This window comes from Pieris brassicae, chromosome 9, assembly GCF_905147105.1.
Source record: "Pieris brassicae chromosome 9, ilPieBrab1.1, whole genome shotgun sequence".
NCBI classification, from domain to species: Eukaryota; Metazoa; Arthropoda; class Insecta; order Lepidoptera; family Pieridae; genus Pieris; species Pieris brassicae.
The window spans coordinates 19,062,983-19,079,125 of NC_059673.1; the positions used below are offsets into that span (position 1 = coordinate 19,062,983).

Consider the following 16,143-nt stretch of genomic DNA (forward strand, 5'->3'; position numbering starts at 1 on the left):
AATTCGAATTCATTTGTTACATTGGTTCTATTATTTATAGAATAAAGGATTTTTTTTTTATTAAAAGACCGATTCTTAATCACCTGCAGCGCCTGAAATATTCATCTATTCACTTAACTTAAAAAAATAACTACTGCAAAACAGTAGTAAATATAAATTTAGATCTTCCTTTAGAAATTTATTACATACTAGGGGTGTTCAATAACATTTGCAAATCGGTATCATCCAATTAGTTTTTATTATTTATATTACGACATTATCACCTTTTTGGTCTATATATTACATTTGGTACATATATAAATAAATATATATATATATATATACCTAAAAACGTCCTCTTATTGCGCAAATAAAATTGCTAGAAGCTATTCCTTGCTCAGTGAATACAGATGTTCCATCAATTCAGCTTCTCGAATGGCAGCCATCCTAGACAGTTTTGTGTAATTCTAAGTTTCTCTGTTTCTGTGCGTCTTCGAGCAAGTCAAGCATTCTGGGCACTTAGCGCGCTGAAAATATTTCGTTTTTCATACACAAATGGTTGTGAATGTAATATTATAGATACTTCCTGTAAAAATCGGCCTTTCTTCTGCTATAAAACAAACAGTAATAAGTCATTAATAATTGGAGTCAGGCGATAGCATCTAATTTAATTTATATTGTGACTTTTAACATAATTAACTTAGATAAGTTAATTATGTTAAAAGTCAATAAGATTATCAATGTACATTAATAAGTGAAACTAGCAATTAACTGAAATGTAGAATGATGGGCATATCGATCTATAATAACGATCATTATTTTGCAATAAATAGTGATAAGTGTGACGTAGTTAAATTTTCAGGTTTCTACATGTACGGTTCCTGGGTCACCTGGGCGCTTTAAATAATAGAGGATTTTAGGTTTACTCTATATTAATCACTCGCGTACAACAATAGAACATAAGCGAAATAATGAAATGTTAATTGCTTTGTAATGAATGAATGCAATGTAACAGCTGAAGAGAATGCCTACGTCTGGCTATACTCTCGGGGCGGAACTTTGACGATTCAGGAAATCGCTACGCTTAAAACTAAGAAAGCCTCAGATAGCAAAATGCACGATGACTATGTTGTGCTATACAAGATATATGTTTAAAAGTCTCACACCTTTTAATCACCACTCTATCACTAACACTAGGACACTTACCGCATGGGCCCTTGTACTAACTATATAACATTCCCGGGCTTCCCTTGATGCCACTGCGAGGCCGGCTGTTGATTCAGCTGATGCTGATGCCACTACCTGTCTAGAGCACATTCTGATAACTATAATGAACATAAAAAGTATATTACTGTTTTGCTGAATGCAATTATGCATTTATCGTTTTTCACGTTATAAAATGAAGAGGTATATCTTATTTATAATAATAACCTTTACTCAATGTTTAATGTAAATGTATGTTATACATAAATAGTCTCTGTTCTGTATGCTTGGAATTTTAAGCAATTTTCGTTTCTTCTGATTACTCTATATTTAAGTCATAGAAGAGCATAACTGAACAAGTTTCCCGTGTATTTCTTATCCGAAATTCTGAATCGATAAGCCTGTTATATTGAACGTTATCGTTCCGCAATCTTCCCCTTGACGCTCCTGCAAACTTCTTTCTATCATTAACTTCTTTTTTCATAGTATCTGCTTTTTCACGAATGCTTATTGCGTATATGCCTTATCTTTATTACTAAGCAAAATATTTAATTTGCCTTTTCTGTTCCATGCGAAAATTTGTTATAATTATATCTAATTATAATGCTATTGTTTCTGGCAGCTATGTCGGACCCTTGTGTGAATTGATGCTCGATCTGGTGCTGCTAATAAGGGTTTAGCCAATACAGCAGCGATTTAGGTTTTTATTGTTTTTATAAGACATGGACAAAAGCAAGTTTTCTTTATCTTCTATTTCTTGCTTTGCTAGTAAGCATTTCTTGCTTTTGATGCCCACATTAACACGATGTGATTTATCTTCTCCGCTCACTTTACAACCAAGTTGCGTTTGCTGCTATATATTGCCATGAGGGGTTGCTAAAAGATTCTTACTTGATATCTCTCCTCTATATATCTGCACGCAAGCACATTGTTATCATTTTCTGCTAAAACTTCCACTTTTGGCGGAAAATGTGTAGAATAACAATTTATATTTGAATTAAATAATGCAATATCGTGATAAGATTTTGGGAACACATCTTGAATCTTTTATGCGAAATGCAAACTTCCACTTCACTCTTAAAATTGTATAGCCTTTCGTTAAAATCTTTTGCTAAAAATGATTGACAATTTAACAGGTCATGATTAGACAAGTTGCATAATTGGCCAAATTTGATTGTTTATATGTGTATTTGCATTTCCTTGACGTTACTGAGTTTGATTTTTGCCCTATTCCAAGGCTTTTAATGACTTTTCTAAATTATGTTCATCTTTAAGTACCCGTTACCGATGTATTGCGCTTGATGTCTATGTGATGCTTAATTGATTGAGCTTGATGATTCTGATACTCAGAGTTGGTGGAGCCTACAAGATCGGCATAGTTTTGATATTGGCTTCAAAAATTAAATCCCATCGTGACTTTATTGCTTCTAGGGCTTCAAGACCCTATTTGTCAGATGCCTATTATAAATTAAATAGTTCCAACATCCTATCAAAAGACCTAAATTAATCTGCTTGATTGCTCCTCGGTTTTTGAAATGTCTGATGGATTGCAAACTATAGGTGAAAAAACTTGGATTTAATTCTCAATTACGATTCATGTAATACTTAACAAATTTATAAACATAAATAATATTTATAACAAGATGCCGATTCTGGCTTTGCATGGGTGGACATTTATTTTCAAACTTTTTGTCATAAGTGTTCAGTAAATGCAGAACATACCTAAATAACAATGTATTTAGAAGTATTGTATCGCTAGGCGCGAGGTTCCTTTGGGTGCGGGACTTGATGATTGTAAACAAAATGATAACAATAAATGACAACAACGGGTAATTTAAAGAAGAAAAAACATTTCACTGAAGTTTAGAGTATCAGTAGATATAGTAATAATAATTAGATATATTATATACCTACTATTACTCTACAGCTACAGTTAATATATTAAATATGTGGTGATTTTCTTAATCAATTGTGTCTGATAATATAAGAGAATGTATGCCTATAAGTACTTATAAGCATAATCGTAGATCGTGGTATTCTATTCGGCGTTCTAGTTCTTAACGACTGTGTTGCCTATTTCTCTGTGCCATAAGCCGCTGCGATCGTTCCACGTTATATTCCCGTGCACGCGTTTGCGGCGCGGCTGCCTATTTCATAGATGTGCCCCTCTCCTGCACTTCATTCCCGGCGTCATGGCGGCGGTATGGCGGCGAATTAATTTTATTTCAATTTTATTAAACTCGTAATATTTTTCGAATGGAATGTCTGGTTTCAATAAATTAAAAAGTAATTTACAAGTATTTAAACAGCTTTAGAAATCATTTATTTAAGGCAAATATGTGAAGAACTTGGTCTGATGTTGGTCGGAATTTTTATTCAATTTTAAAATGTTAAAAATTAGTTGTAGTGCCATAACTACAATAGTTAGACACATGCGGTTCTTAGGTCATCGGGGGGCTTTAAATAATTTTTAATCTATATGAACCAATGTCGAATAAAATATAAGCGAAATACCTAACTGTACCTGTTGAAGAGAGCGCCTCAAGCAAAATGAACCTTGGCTCGTACACTACACTTCGAACATATTTCTTCTAAACCCGAAATTTCCTACCAAATCCCCTAAAAAATCATGTACCATCGTTTATGGTCATCCTTCTTCGTTCTTCTTGTCGTGGGAAGCGATTGTTTTTTAGTTATGATTATATGTAATGTCTGCTATCTCTCTTCAATTGGCAGCTCATGTCTGATCGTCGTGGTCAGCAACGAAGCATCTAGAGCGGACTGCTTCCATCGGTTTCTCTCCAGCGCCTCTCTTATGAAACTGTACACTAGTTTTAAGGACGATGAGTCTTTCGCTTGATCGGTCCATCTGTTTGGTGAACGGCCACGTGATCTTTTGCCTTCTGTGCTACCAATCACGATCAGTTTCTCCAAATTCTTATCAGGCGATAAGAATTGCGCATTGTATGGCCGAAATAAGATACGATTTACTGTAGGCATATGGTATGGAAAGGCGAGTCCGTATGCGGAGTTGGGTTAGGATCGATGTATTAGTACGCTTCGCATTGCCAGGTATTCTGAGCATTCGCCACCAGCACCACATCTCAAAGGCATCAATTCTTTGCCTTTCTAGAGCCAAAGTCAACGTTTCTACTCCACACAGGAAGATGGGGAACACTAGAGCCCGTATCAGTCTTATTTTGGTTTAGATACCAAGTCCTCTTTTCTTCCAGATGTTGCCTAAATTCGCCTTTTTATTTTGGGGACAGAGATGCCGTCGTTTTGGGATTTGGGATCCAAGATATATAAAGCGGTCTACCATACTGATGCCAGGAATGTTGCAAGAGACACATGGAAGCTTTCTGGCTCGATCTACTAACTTCAGTTTAGTTTTTACTCTGTTTACTGCACGGCCTATGTTGAAGAATGCAACCCTGTCTCACCCCTTTTTTCGTTTGGAACATATTGGAATATTCAGTGCCCATCCTGATGGAAGAACGGATTTTCAGGAACTCCCATATCAAGTGGAACCCTCCATAGTTTATTTCATTGTACCCTGTTAAATGCTTTTGTATACTCAACAAAGCATAATATCACGGCGGTGTTGAATTCCCTACTCTTTTCGATGATTTGGAGAATGTTAAGGATTTGTTCCCGCGTTCCCTTGCCTTTAACGAAGCCTGCCTGCTCCTCAGGTATCGGTCAGCTAAGGTAATAATTAAGACGTCGGTTAATAACATGGAGGAGGATGTTACTACACAGTCTTTAGAAGAGAATTTCTTATGCAAAGGTATAAACACCGATTCTGTCCTTCCAGAGCGCACGGTATTGCAGATTTCGATTATGGTTTTGGTTTTGTTATCGCTATTTTTTGACCCCTGCTAAAATATATTTAATCAAATATTTTCAAATATTGTTATCTGTGATACTTTAACATCGACAAATTACAAAACGGCCTTGTCAACCGGTCAACCATTTATTTTTCAAATCTATTTATTGATTCCCGTTGAACATTGTGTTCTGCTAGGTTGCCTTTGTCATTTTAGTTGACGTTCCGCAACTAATATGTAAAAGGCTAATTTAAATAACTGAAGCATTAATTTTAATTATCGCAGCCTGACAGCATTACGTTGAGGCGTTTAAAGATGTAATTTCTATATTATAATTTCATATTGAGCTGGTGAGACTTTTAGTTACTAAATATATTATCTGGCAACGTCAACATCCAGTCATCATTAATTAATCAATTAAAAATAGTAATTATAGAAGATACGGAATAAAAAGTAAATAACAGACATAAGTAGTGAAATATAAATCACAGGAAATAATATTTTCTTCCTCGGAACTGGAAATAAACCGAAAATTTATGTTTTAAAATTTTTTAACAAATTTTCTACCTCATTTTCGTAAATATCAAAGGAACTAAAAGTGCGTGAACTATTATAGTGCAATTGTCAAGGAAGAAAGAATTCCACTATAAAATCCTTGGAATCCGTATTGGGACTCGATGTGAAGAAAAGTGTGTACGTAACCTGCGCGACTTTGTACTGTTACGTACTTGAAGGAGCATTTATTGTTGTGCAATTTCGGAATAGAAACAAAAATATAAATAAATAAAAATAATGGATTTTACCGAAGGCTACAAGAAAAACTACTAAGCTGTAAACAAAAGCGAATGTAATTCTACAGAGCTAAGAAGAAAGAGTAAACTGTACCAACCACACCTCCAGGACGACGGAAACCGGCACAGACAACGGCGGTCCAAAGCGCAGCAGCTTCGACGAGCCTTTCCCGACATATATATAATAACTTATGACTGTGATATATTAGGAATAGACCTATTTAGCAAATTTAATTGTGATTTGTTAAATAGGTTAATTAATTTAATTTTTAAGTTTTATATAATTGTAACTTTATTTTTGACAGCGACACGGCCACTACCTTATTGGGAGGAGGCCCTAGTTTTAATTTAAATTATTGACTGTCTAACACCACCACTTTTGGAAATAGACATTAGATTTTAAGACCTCTTAAATATTTTTATATACTGATTATAATTTGATTGACTATATAAACCCGTCTTATTGGACGGAGCTGTATATTATTAACATAAGACCTGCACGACTGTAGCAAGATTGAAAACAGGTTTGGGTTGCGCACACCGACAAATCCACACCCCGCGACCACCGTGAATAATAAACAAGATAAGGTTAGTGCGCAGACATCTGTAGTGGCCGCCGGTGTCAGAAAGAGCATTGATCAGTGGGAGGGGGTAACAAATGAGGAAAAGAAGGCCAGAACCTACACAAATGCAAAAACATATAGAAGCAAAACTGCTGAGGCAACAGCCGTTCAACAAAGTGCCCTCCTTCAACTGGACGCTGCCCGTACGTTAAAGGGCGAAATCAAAATAGCGGTGACAACTGCTATACAACGACTGTGTGAGCTAGTTGAAGAAGCAGAGGACCAGTCAAGGGGGGAAACGAGAAAAAGAAAGACAAAGAGAACGAGGAAGAAGCTGGCAAAGACAATGATAAAATAGATAACACACGACAGGTAAAATCAAACGAGATGCAGGAGCAGCTGATAAGACTATAGAAGGAGACTAAAAAGTTAGAAGAAATTACCAAGCTACTTCAAGAAAATATTAGTGAACAAAATGGAATGGAAAAGAGACTAGAAGAAAAAATAGAAGAACAGACAACAGTGGTGAGACAGGCGTTCGAGGAGAGACGAACCTATGCTAAGGAGGTAACGAGCGGAGGAGAAAGAAGAGAGACGCCACCCAACGCAAAGCACGGTGTTAACATGGAGAACAGACGTGTAGAGCTGCACTCCATGATAATAGCACCACGAAATGAAAAGGAAACGGGAGACCAAGTAATAAATAGAATTAGGGAAGCCGCAAATGTTAAAGAGGGAGGCATTCGAGTGGATAGGATTAGAAAGATCAAAAACGGAAAAGTAATAATTGGATGTAGAGATCTAGAAGAAAAGGAGAGACTCAAGCAAAACTTAGAGAGTGAAAATGAGTACCTGGAAGTAAAAGAAGTAGAAAACAAAGACCCACTAATCGTCCTAAAGAATTTGATGAATTACAATACAGAAGAGGACATAAAGCAGGCAATACGAACACAAAACAGGAAAATAGTAGAACACATACGAGAAGAAGACTGGAGGATGACCGAAAAATACCGTCGGAGAGCGAGGAACCCACATGAGGGTCATGTCATCTTTTAAGTCTCGGGAACCGGGAAGAAACCAAAAATGGCTTGGTGGACCGAAGAACTGCAGCTGCTCAAGAAACAGGTTGAGACTAGAAAGAGAAGGATAAGATGTGCCGCAGCACGCAGAAGGCAAGAGGTCGTAGGTGAACACCTTGCATCAAAACAAGAGTATGAAAACCGGATCAAACAAGCCCAAACTGAAAGTTGGCAGAAGTTCTGTGAGAAACAGGAAAGAGAGACAATGTGGGAAGGTATATATAGGGTGATAAGAGGGACAGAGACCAGAGTCCAGGATATACCACTTTGCAGGGACGGTAGATACGTTAGCGAAAGGGAGTCAGCGGAGATCTTGGCAAGAACTTTCTTCCCGGAAGACACAAGTGAGGATGAAACTGAAGACCACAAATTGATAAGAAGCAGAGCAAACACAGTAAACAAAGAGGGACATAACTTAGTCTATGATACCCCTTTCACAATGACTGAACTCGAAACCACCGCTCTCAGTTTCAACCCGAGAAAGGCCCCCGGAGAAGATGGCATAACGGCGGATTTAAGTTGGCGCGCGATAAATAAAATCTGTGTGCGGAAAAAACTAAGTCATCTACAAAGGGGCTTTGCCCAAAAAATTTCAAAAACTTACAGGACGACTTCGTTACACGCAGCAACTCTACTGGCCGGGATACTTCCTCTAGACCTCCGTATTCAGGAAGCCGCAGCCTTATACGAGATAAAAAGGGGGGTCAGCGCGGAAATACTGAAGGAGGGTGAAAAATTAGAAAAGAGAGTGCAATTCGTAGATCTCCCACACCCGGCGAAACAAATGAAACTGTATTACAAGATGCTCACAAATCCGGAAGAAATCGAAAGACACGGCGGCACACAAATCTATACGGACGGCAGCAAAACAAGTATAGGAGTGGGCGCCGCTTGGACGGAATGGAAAGATGGTATGGAACTAAATAGCAAGAAGATGAAGATGGCGTCCCACTGCACAGTATTTCAAGCCCAATTGACGGCACTACGATACGCGACTAGCCACATAAATAAAAATAAGCGTGACGCTAAAATATATAGTGACTCTAGGTCAGCACTAGATGCTATTGTGAGTGGACGATCTCTCGATCCCCAGGTAGCCGAGATCCGCCGGAGCCTGGAAGAGTGCCGCAAAAGAGGAACTCATGTAAGCCTCTTCTGGGTAAAGGCGCACGTTGGTACGCCAGGGAACGAGAGGGCGGACACATTAGCAAAAGAAGCGGCGGAAAAACTCAGATCAAAACCAGAATACGCCGCCTGCCCCCTGTCATATATAAAACATCAGATAAGGCAGAGGACTCTAGAGGTATGGAACGAGCGCTACCTGGGGAGTGAAACAGCTGGACCAACAAAATTATTTATCGGCAATGTAAGAACAGCGTACAAGTTAATAAAAGAGAAGCGTTTCACTCCCCAGATGGTGCAAATTCTTACAGGGCACGGAGCCTTTGCATATTACCTGCATAGGTTTAAAATTAGGACAAGCCCAACATGTGCCTGCAGTTATGAAGAGCAGACAGTGGAACATGTGCTTTTACACTGCCCTATATTCGCATCGTCCAGGCACGACCTGGAGCAACAAATGCAGATGACTGTAGACCGTGGCGGCCTACAGGACATGTTAATAAAGCACAGATCGTGCCTGGAACGGTTCTGCGAAAAAAATATTAAATATTTAAAGGAGGCAAACAAAACCGAAAGAGCGGGTCTCGCGGCGAATTGCGCCCCGGCTCACCCATGATACTTGTAAATAAAAATATTACCGATGCAGCCGGGGCGTATTTCGCGACGCCTGCCATTCGCGAACTAGTAGAATTAATTAAATGTATATTGTTTTTATTTTTGGAAAAAATGTGGTATAAAAAGTCCCTGGACAATATGGCAGGGGAGTAGAGGGTTATAAATTAATAAAAAAAATACATATATATTATCTGTAAAACTTATCGAAGATCTTTATAATTCTTATCTGAAAATTCTAACTAAACACACAAGTCTTCGAGTCCGTTAATAAAAAAACCATATCTCTGAAGTCGTGACACTAAAACTTATTATATCAAGGAAATTTAACATAATAATAACATAGCTTCGTTGAAACAAGTGTCTTTGCTGTATAATATAGTACAAACATGTAATGTATTATTAGTATTATCAATTAGTATGGAAAAAAATTAACATTAAATTAATTTCTTATATCAAGTTAAGAAGTGAACAAAACCACACGCCTATAGTGAGCCTGAGCGTGCCTTCAAATTATTACATAAAAAAACCTTTTTTTATGTAATCAGAATGGTAAAATGTTATTATTTATTATAAATGTTCATTGTTTTTTTTTAATTTTATGCTATTCATAATAGAGTAAATTCATTTTATTGCTTTATTTATTAACATACTCTGACTAAGTTTCATGGAAATCTGAGCTCGATTGTACGAAATGAAAATGTATCTGCGGAGCAGGACCTTTGCTACCTAACCTTTGCTTAAATTTGCGATTCCGTATTCATAGTCATTCCCTCATGAACTTTTATTGGAACTTTTTTTTTAAATTCGTAATTAATTATTATTATTGACGAGTAACTAGAAACACTTAAAAAAAAGTGTAAACAGCATTTCTTTGTCGACTTAAAAAGTTCATTCATTTATAATTTTAACATTTTATTTAACATCAATTTTATGACTTATTATATACTTATATACTTGCCGAAATATCATGAAGATTCACAGTTTTTTTGTGAAATAAAAGAAAACATCTCAAGAGATATCAAACCGTTGCAATAGCTCAAGAAATTATGAAAGTATTCTAGTAAAGTCTAAATGAATAATAACCTTTAGATTTTGTAATAATGTGCATACAGGATAAAGAATGCATACTATTTTTAATGAGTTTTATCGTTCTTTCGATATAGATTTATTAATCAGGGTTATTCTATATCGATCTCAGGGCGCTGATTGTAAGATATGCTATTTTATTTTCATATGTATATAAGATTATTTTAAATAAATTTTAGTGAAGATTTAACTAATAGTTATGGTGTAATACTAATCATTTGGAACTAATATATTGTTGAATCTGGGTCTGTTGGGAATTCTTTTAAAATTTTATTAAAAAGGAAATTTTATTGTTTTACTGAAAAACAGGTTTCTTAATTATTTACGTACGTTTTATTTTCTCGATAATATGCTTATTACACCTATACCTTAAATAAATGCAATGTAAACGTTTTATAAGCTGCATACAATTATTTCATTGACATTCAGTATAATGATAATAATTTTATATTATTATATGTTGGTTATTAGAGTTTCGCATGTTAATTAGCTTTATTGAATCAGGTGTCTTCACAGTATAACTTAGCACAAATATATCTGTTTAATATTAATTATTATGAAAAGATTACTATAATAGGTAAAATGCTATTGTTTGTTTAAAATTAGCTTCGATTTATATTAAATAATAACCCCAAATGTTTATTTTTTCTAGATTATATGCCTTGCTCGTGATAATTGAAAAACACTATAAATATGGATTTCCTTAGTTTTTTTCTTACCATCGTGTTACTTTTTCTTACAACAATTCTGTTTTATATCTATTGCTATAACCGATTAAATTATTGGAGACGAAAAGGTGTACCACAGTTAACCGACACCGATAAAATATTTGGGGATTTCAAAAGGGGAATTTTATTCCGCTCCCCTCCAGGATACCACTTTGGTGAACTTTACCACCGAATGCCTAAAGATGTACCCTATGTTGGTTTTTACATCTTCCATAAGCCCTGCCTCCTCTTAAGAGATCCAGAAATAATAAAGCAGATACTGGTTAAGGATTTTCACAATTTCTCTAACCGACACTTCGCGGGATCACAGCAAAGGGACAGCTCTGGAATGAGGAATTTATTTGGGCTTGTTAATCCCGGGTGGCGATACTTGAGGAGAAAGATAACGCCCACATTCACGAGAAAAAAGTTGAAGCAAATGCTTACACTGATGGTTGATGCTGGAAAACCCATGATGGAGTTTCTTAATAAGAATATTAACGATAATGGTAACAAAATAATCGATGCACAGGACGTCAATTATAGATACACGGCAGATCTCATTGCCAATGTTGCGTTGGGCTTTAAAGCAGATTCGTTTAACTGTCCTGAATCGGATTACACCAAATATTGTAAGTTATCTATCGCACTAAACATATCGTCTCAAAAAGCGCAGATTTTAAAGCAAAATAAGATTTTTTAATATAATGGTATTTTTAGTTATGGACTTCTTTCACTCGTTTAAGCGGATGTTCGCTGTGTTTACCGTATTCTTTGTTCCTGAACTGGTCACCGTTGTTGGCCCTCGTGTACTGTATGACGCAACATTTGTGCAGAACTTATTTTGGAAAGTTTTTGAATTAAGAGAAAAGAGTGGTAACAAGAGAGGAGACTTTATTGATACACTAATAGAATTAAAGAATGGTACCCAGGACCCAGTTTATAGTAAGCATTTCATCACCATTTTTGGTCACCCACGAATGTGTTATTTTCTAACGTGTTATAAATAAAATACTAACTCGAGTACAATTGCATTACAATATATCATAATAGTGTTTATAATAAAAACATATATTTTTACAATACATATACGCAGGCATTAAACTATCGTAAAATCATATCAAATATCACCTTCATGGCATTTGAAATATGTTAAAATACTCTATTTATACGTAAAGTAAATTAAAAACTATAATATATAAAATGTGGAATGAAGTTAAGTTAAAATATCTCTTACGGCTCCACTTATCATAAATGTTTTATTTCATGCAAGTGTTTGGTACGCAATATGGTATTAATCTTGTTGTTTTTCAGAATTTGAAGGAGATAATCTATTTGCTCAGTCATCTACATTTTTCTCTGGTTTTCAAACTAGTTCTCATGTCTGTGCATTCACTCTTATGGAGTTGGCGAAGAGTAAGGAATGTCAAGACCGTGCGCGCGATTGTATAAAGGAAGCGGTCGCAAAGTATGGATGGACGCTTGAAGGTTTCAATGAGATGAAATACATGGATCAGGTAATCTCGGAAGGGGTCAGAATGCATCCATCGGTTCCTATACTTGATCGCTACACCCTTGACGATTATAAGGTATGTTCAAAAGCCTTTTATATAATATGTATCCTTGTTTTTTTATATGAGTAACAATCAATTAGCAAGAAATTCTGACTTCTGTACCTATTATCTTGATATTTTTTATTAATAGATGATAAGGATTCTTTAAATGATGTCGTCGATTTGTGTGTGTATCCATAGCAGACTGGTTTCTTCATTGATTAAACACAAAATTATGAATATTTTTACATTTAATATTTTTTGTTTATTGTGTTTAGATACCAAATACAGACCTGACTATCGAGAAGGGAACTCCAATTTACATATCTTTATATGGTTTGCATCGTGACTCAGAATTTTTTGAGAATCCCGATGTATTTGATCCAGAACGCTTCAGTAAAGAGAATAAAATCCATGAGAACTATCTTCCTTTTGGCACTGGACCCAGAAAATGTGTTGGTATGAAGCTAGATATTATGATTTTATAAATGATTATATGAATAATAATATATATACTCACACAGGCTTTCGTAGTTATATAAGCGTGGTGATTACTTTTGGCTAAATTAAAAGATCATTGGCTAAATTCGAGATTATAGCCAGACGTAGGTACTTTCTTCAACTGTTACGTTGCATTCATTCATTACAAAGCATTTAACTTTTCATGATGTCGCGTATATTCTATTGTTGTAAGCGAGTGGTTTATATAGGGAAAAACTCATTCCTCTATTACTCAAAACACTCCGATGACATAGGAGCTGTACATATATAATAATATAAAATATATATAATATAATATATAAATTATTATAGTACAGAAAGGAAATTAGAAAATACTACAATAGTAACAAAGATATAATAAAATCACAGTTTAAGATTATTTTGTTTGCGTTGCCACTAAAATAGTAAAGTCTGTATATTTGACCTATATCTTTAAATGTATGTTATACACTATTTGACGCGATTCTAATAATTTTGGGGTGACGTACAACGTCCAATCGTTTGGAATCGAATAGTCCACGGTTTGTAACCTGCCCGCTGAAATATTTCCGAACCAATTCGACTTAGGGTCCTTCAACAAAAGCGTACTCTTAAAAGGCCGGCAACGCACCACACTTCTGGCAATGTGAGTGTTCATGTTCATGTTCATGTGATGCTATTACTTAACATCAGATAATCCAGTAATAACCTAATTTGTTGAATTATACGGTATATTGGAACTAAAATAAAAGCGTCAAAGAAACAAATGCAAACTGAGGCCAAGATCAAAAAAAAATCGACCTGAGTTGTTGACGCTACATTTGTCCATTACTTTAAAATATGAAACAAACTATATAGTTTGTTACATATTTTAAATCTTTGTACAATGCAACTGTTGCTTGCTGAACTGTAAAAATTAAATGCGATCCTTGCGGTCCGATAAAATGCGTAAATTTCTTTACAAATCTGCATAATTAGTTTTTTTTTTCAGTTACATTATTGAATCAATAAAAAGATCTTTCATACATGTTTAATTTGTAGGTATGAAAGCTGGAAGGTTGTTCGTGAAGGTGGTGATTTCTATGATCTTATCAGAATATGAGGTGTACCTTCAAGCTTCAGAGAAAATAAATTTGGACAGACGAGCCACATTCACAACAGCTGAAAATGGCATTTATATGACATTTACTAAATTATAACGAAGACATTAAAATCTATTCGTAATTTTTACTGATATTTCCTATACTCATTTCTTCATATTCTAAGTTAAACTGAAACAAACATATTGTGGAGCAGTCGGCTTGTATGAGGGGTAGAATTGTTTAGGATAACGAGGTAGGTACAGATGGCGAAATGGCGACACCTGCAGGGGGCCATCCTCGTGAGTCAAGCTGTTAGTGGGTTATAACGATAATAGTAAATAATAATATTATTCTATTGGCTTTGGTTAACATAGCTTTTTATTAAAGTTATTTGTATTATTATAAACTTATAGTTATTTAAAATTATGTAAATAATTATAAGTTATTATATTAGTAGTTATATTATTTTTATACTCTTATTTCATACTGTCATATCTGTTTTATTCACACAGGAAAAATGGCATGGATGGTTCATTTAATTGTATATACGTACAGCGTTAAAGCCTAGGTACTACTACTAAGAACTACTAATAATATCTACAGCTGACTACTATACTAATAACACCAATAATTTTTATATATCCAAAATGTCGCATCGTATATTGTACACAGTAATCTCATCGATTCGTAGTTCACGAGAATGCGGTGATAATCCCAATAAAGAGGATTTACTAAAATCTATGGCGCATATTGTGCATGTGCACTTTCAATGCTAAATTAGGCTCTGAATATTGCCATCTGAACCACTCCTTATAAGGAAATTGTATTCGTTTTTACAACAAACTCCAAAGGGAAATTAAAGAATTATAAACGTAAATTTATCAATAAAGATTTTTATAAATATGACGAATATTTAAATGACCCTAATCCTTGGGATTGATTTGCTCCAGTTTAAACAATTTGTATGACTAAAAACTTAGTGTTCGAAATAGATAATTTTAATTTAATAGTTTTTGATGAGGGTGATCCCAAATATTTTTTCTCGGCCGATCGTCACATTTATTAGTTGAGTCATTGTTGAGATTTACTCGGGTTACGTTATACATATTTTTATTTTGATATATACTTTTTGTTAATTATAATTGATAGTAGTTATGTCCACTATTTAGAATTTTATAGTGAGTGTTTAGTGCGTTTTTTAGAACTATCGTGAGGCAGGGTATTAGCATCAGTCTAACCTCTCTTTGTTCAATTTTTCAAATCCTTACGGCTGATAATATATACTCAGGACTTATTCTAGTATAACATTGTGTAACGACGGCCACCGAACCACTCTTTGTGGTACACTTAGCTTAAAGAGTGGCGAAAAGTTTCTTTCTAGTTCTTCTTACCGCTCTACGCCCTTGACTTGCGAACTGGTAGTAAATGTAAATTCACAATTAATTTAACTTCTTTTCTGAGGTTCACAAGTGTAATTATTTACCTATATGAATAAAGTTATTTTGAGTTTGAGTTATTAAAAGTTATGATTTGTTTCACAAAGTCATTTTGTGATGGTTTTATAGTTACTACCTGTATTTAATATAAAACAAAGCCGCTCTCCGCTCACTGTAAATTAAGATAATTTAAGGGATTATCTAAGTGCAAATTAAAAAAAAATGTTATCATTCGAACATTCTGAAATTTTCGAATCGAAATTCGAATTATTTTGGTCAAAGGTTATACCTTTTGTCTGGCTCCTGCCTGCTCGTGTACCGTCCTGCGGGATTAAGGCAGCTAACTGCATAAAATAAAGAATACGAGGAAGCCTGTATGGACCTCGCATCGTTGATTGATCGCATGTAATTGATATATCTAAAAATTTCTTACTCCATACTTTGAATGGGTTTTTCAAGTGTTTTTGAAAAACAAAACGTTGTCCAGATTGGAGCGTATGGAATATTTTTCAAGCTATCGAATTCAAATTGAAAAAAAACATACAAAACATTATTTTAAAAAAAATACCCATTCTTAATGAAAAACTGTTAAAAATTACAAAAATCAAGGTCGATAG

The 16,143-nt window shown here is 35.0% G+C and overlaps 1 protein-coding gene across 1 annotated transcript; it reads left to right on the top strand.

The window, feature by feature from the left end:
- The first annotated feature begins 9,532 nt into the window (after window positions 1-9,532).
- Window positions 9,533-14,235, top strand: LOC123714000 (cytochrome P450 6k1-like). The gene is made up of 6 exons (XM_045667976.1): window positions 9,533-9,731; window positions 10,921-11,607; window positions 11,696-11,920; window positions 12,290-12,564; window positions 12,807-12,987; window positions 14,050-14,235. The coding sequence occupies exons 2-6, from the start codon at window positions 10,962-10,964 to the stop codon at window positions 14,205-14,207; spliced, it is 1,485 nt and encodes a 494-aa protein (XP_045523932.1). The 5' UTR covers window positions 9,533-9,731; window positions 10,921-10,961; the 3' UTR covers window positions 14,208-14,235.
- The last annotated feature ends 1,908 nt before the right edge of the window (window positions 14,236-16,143 follow it).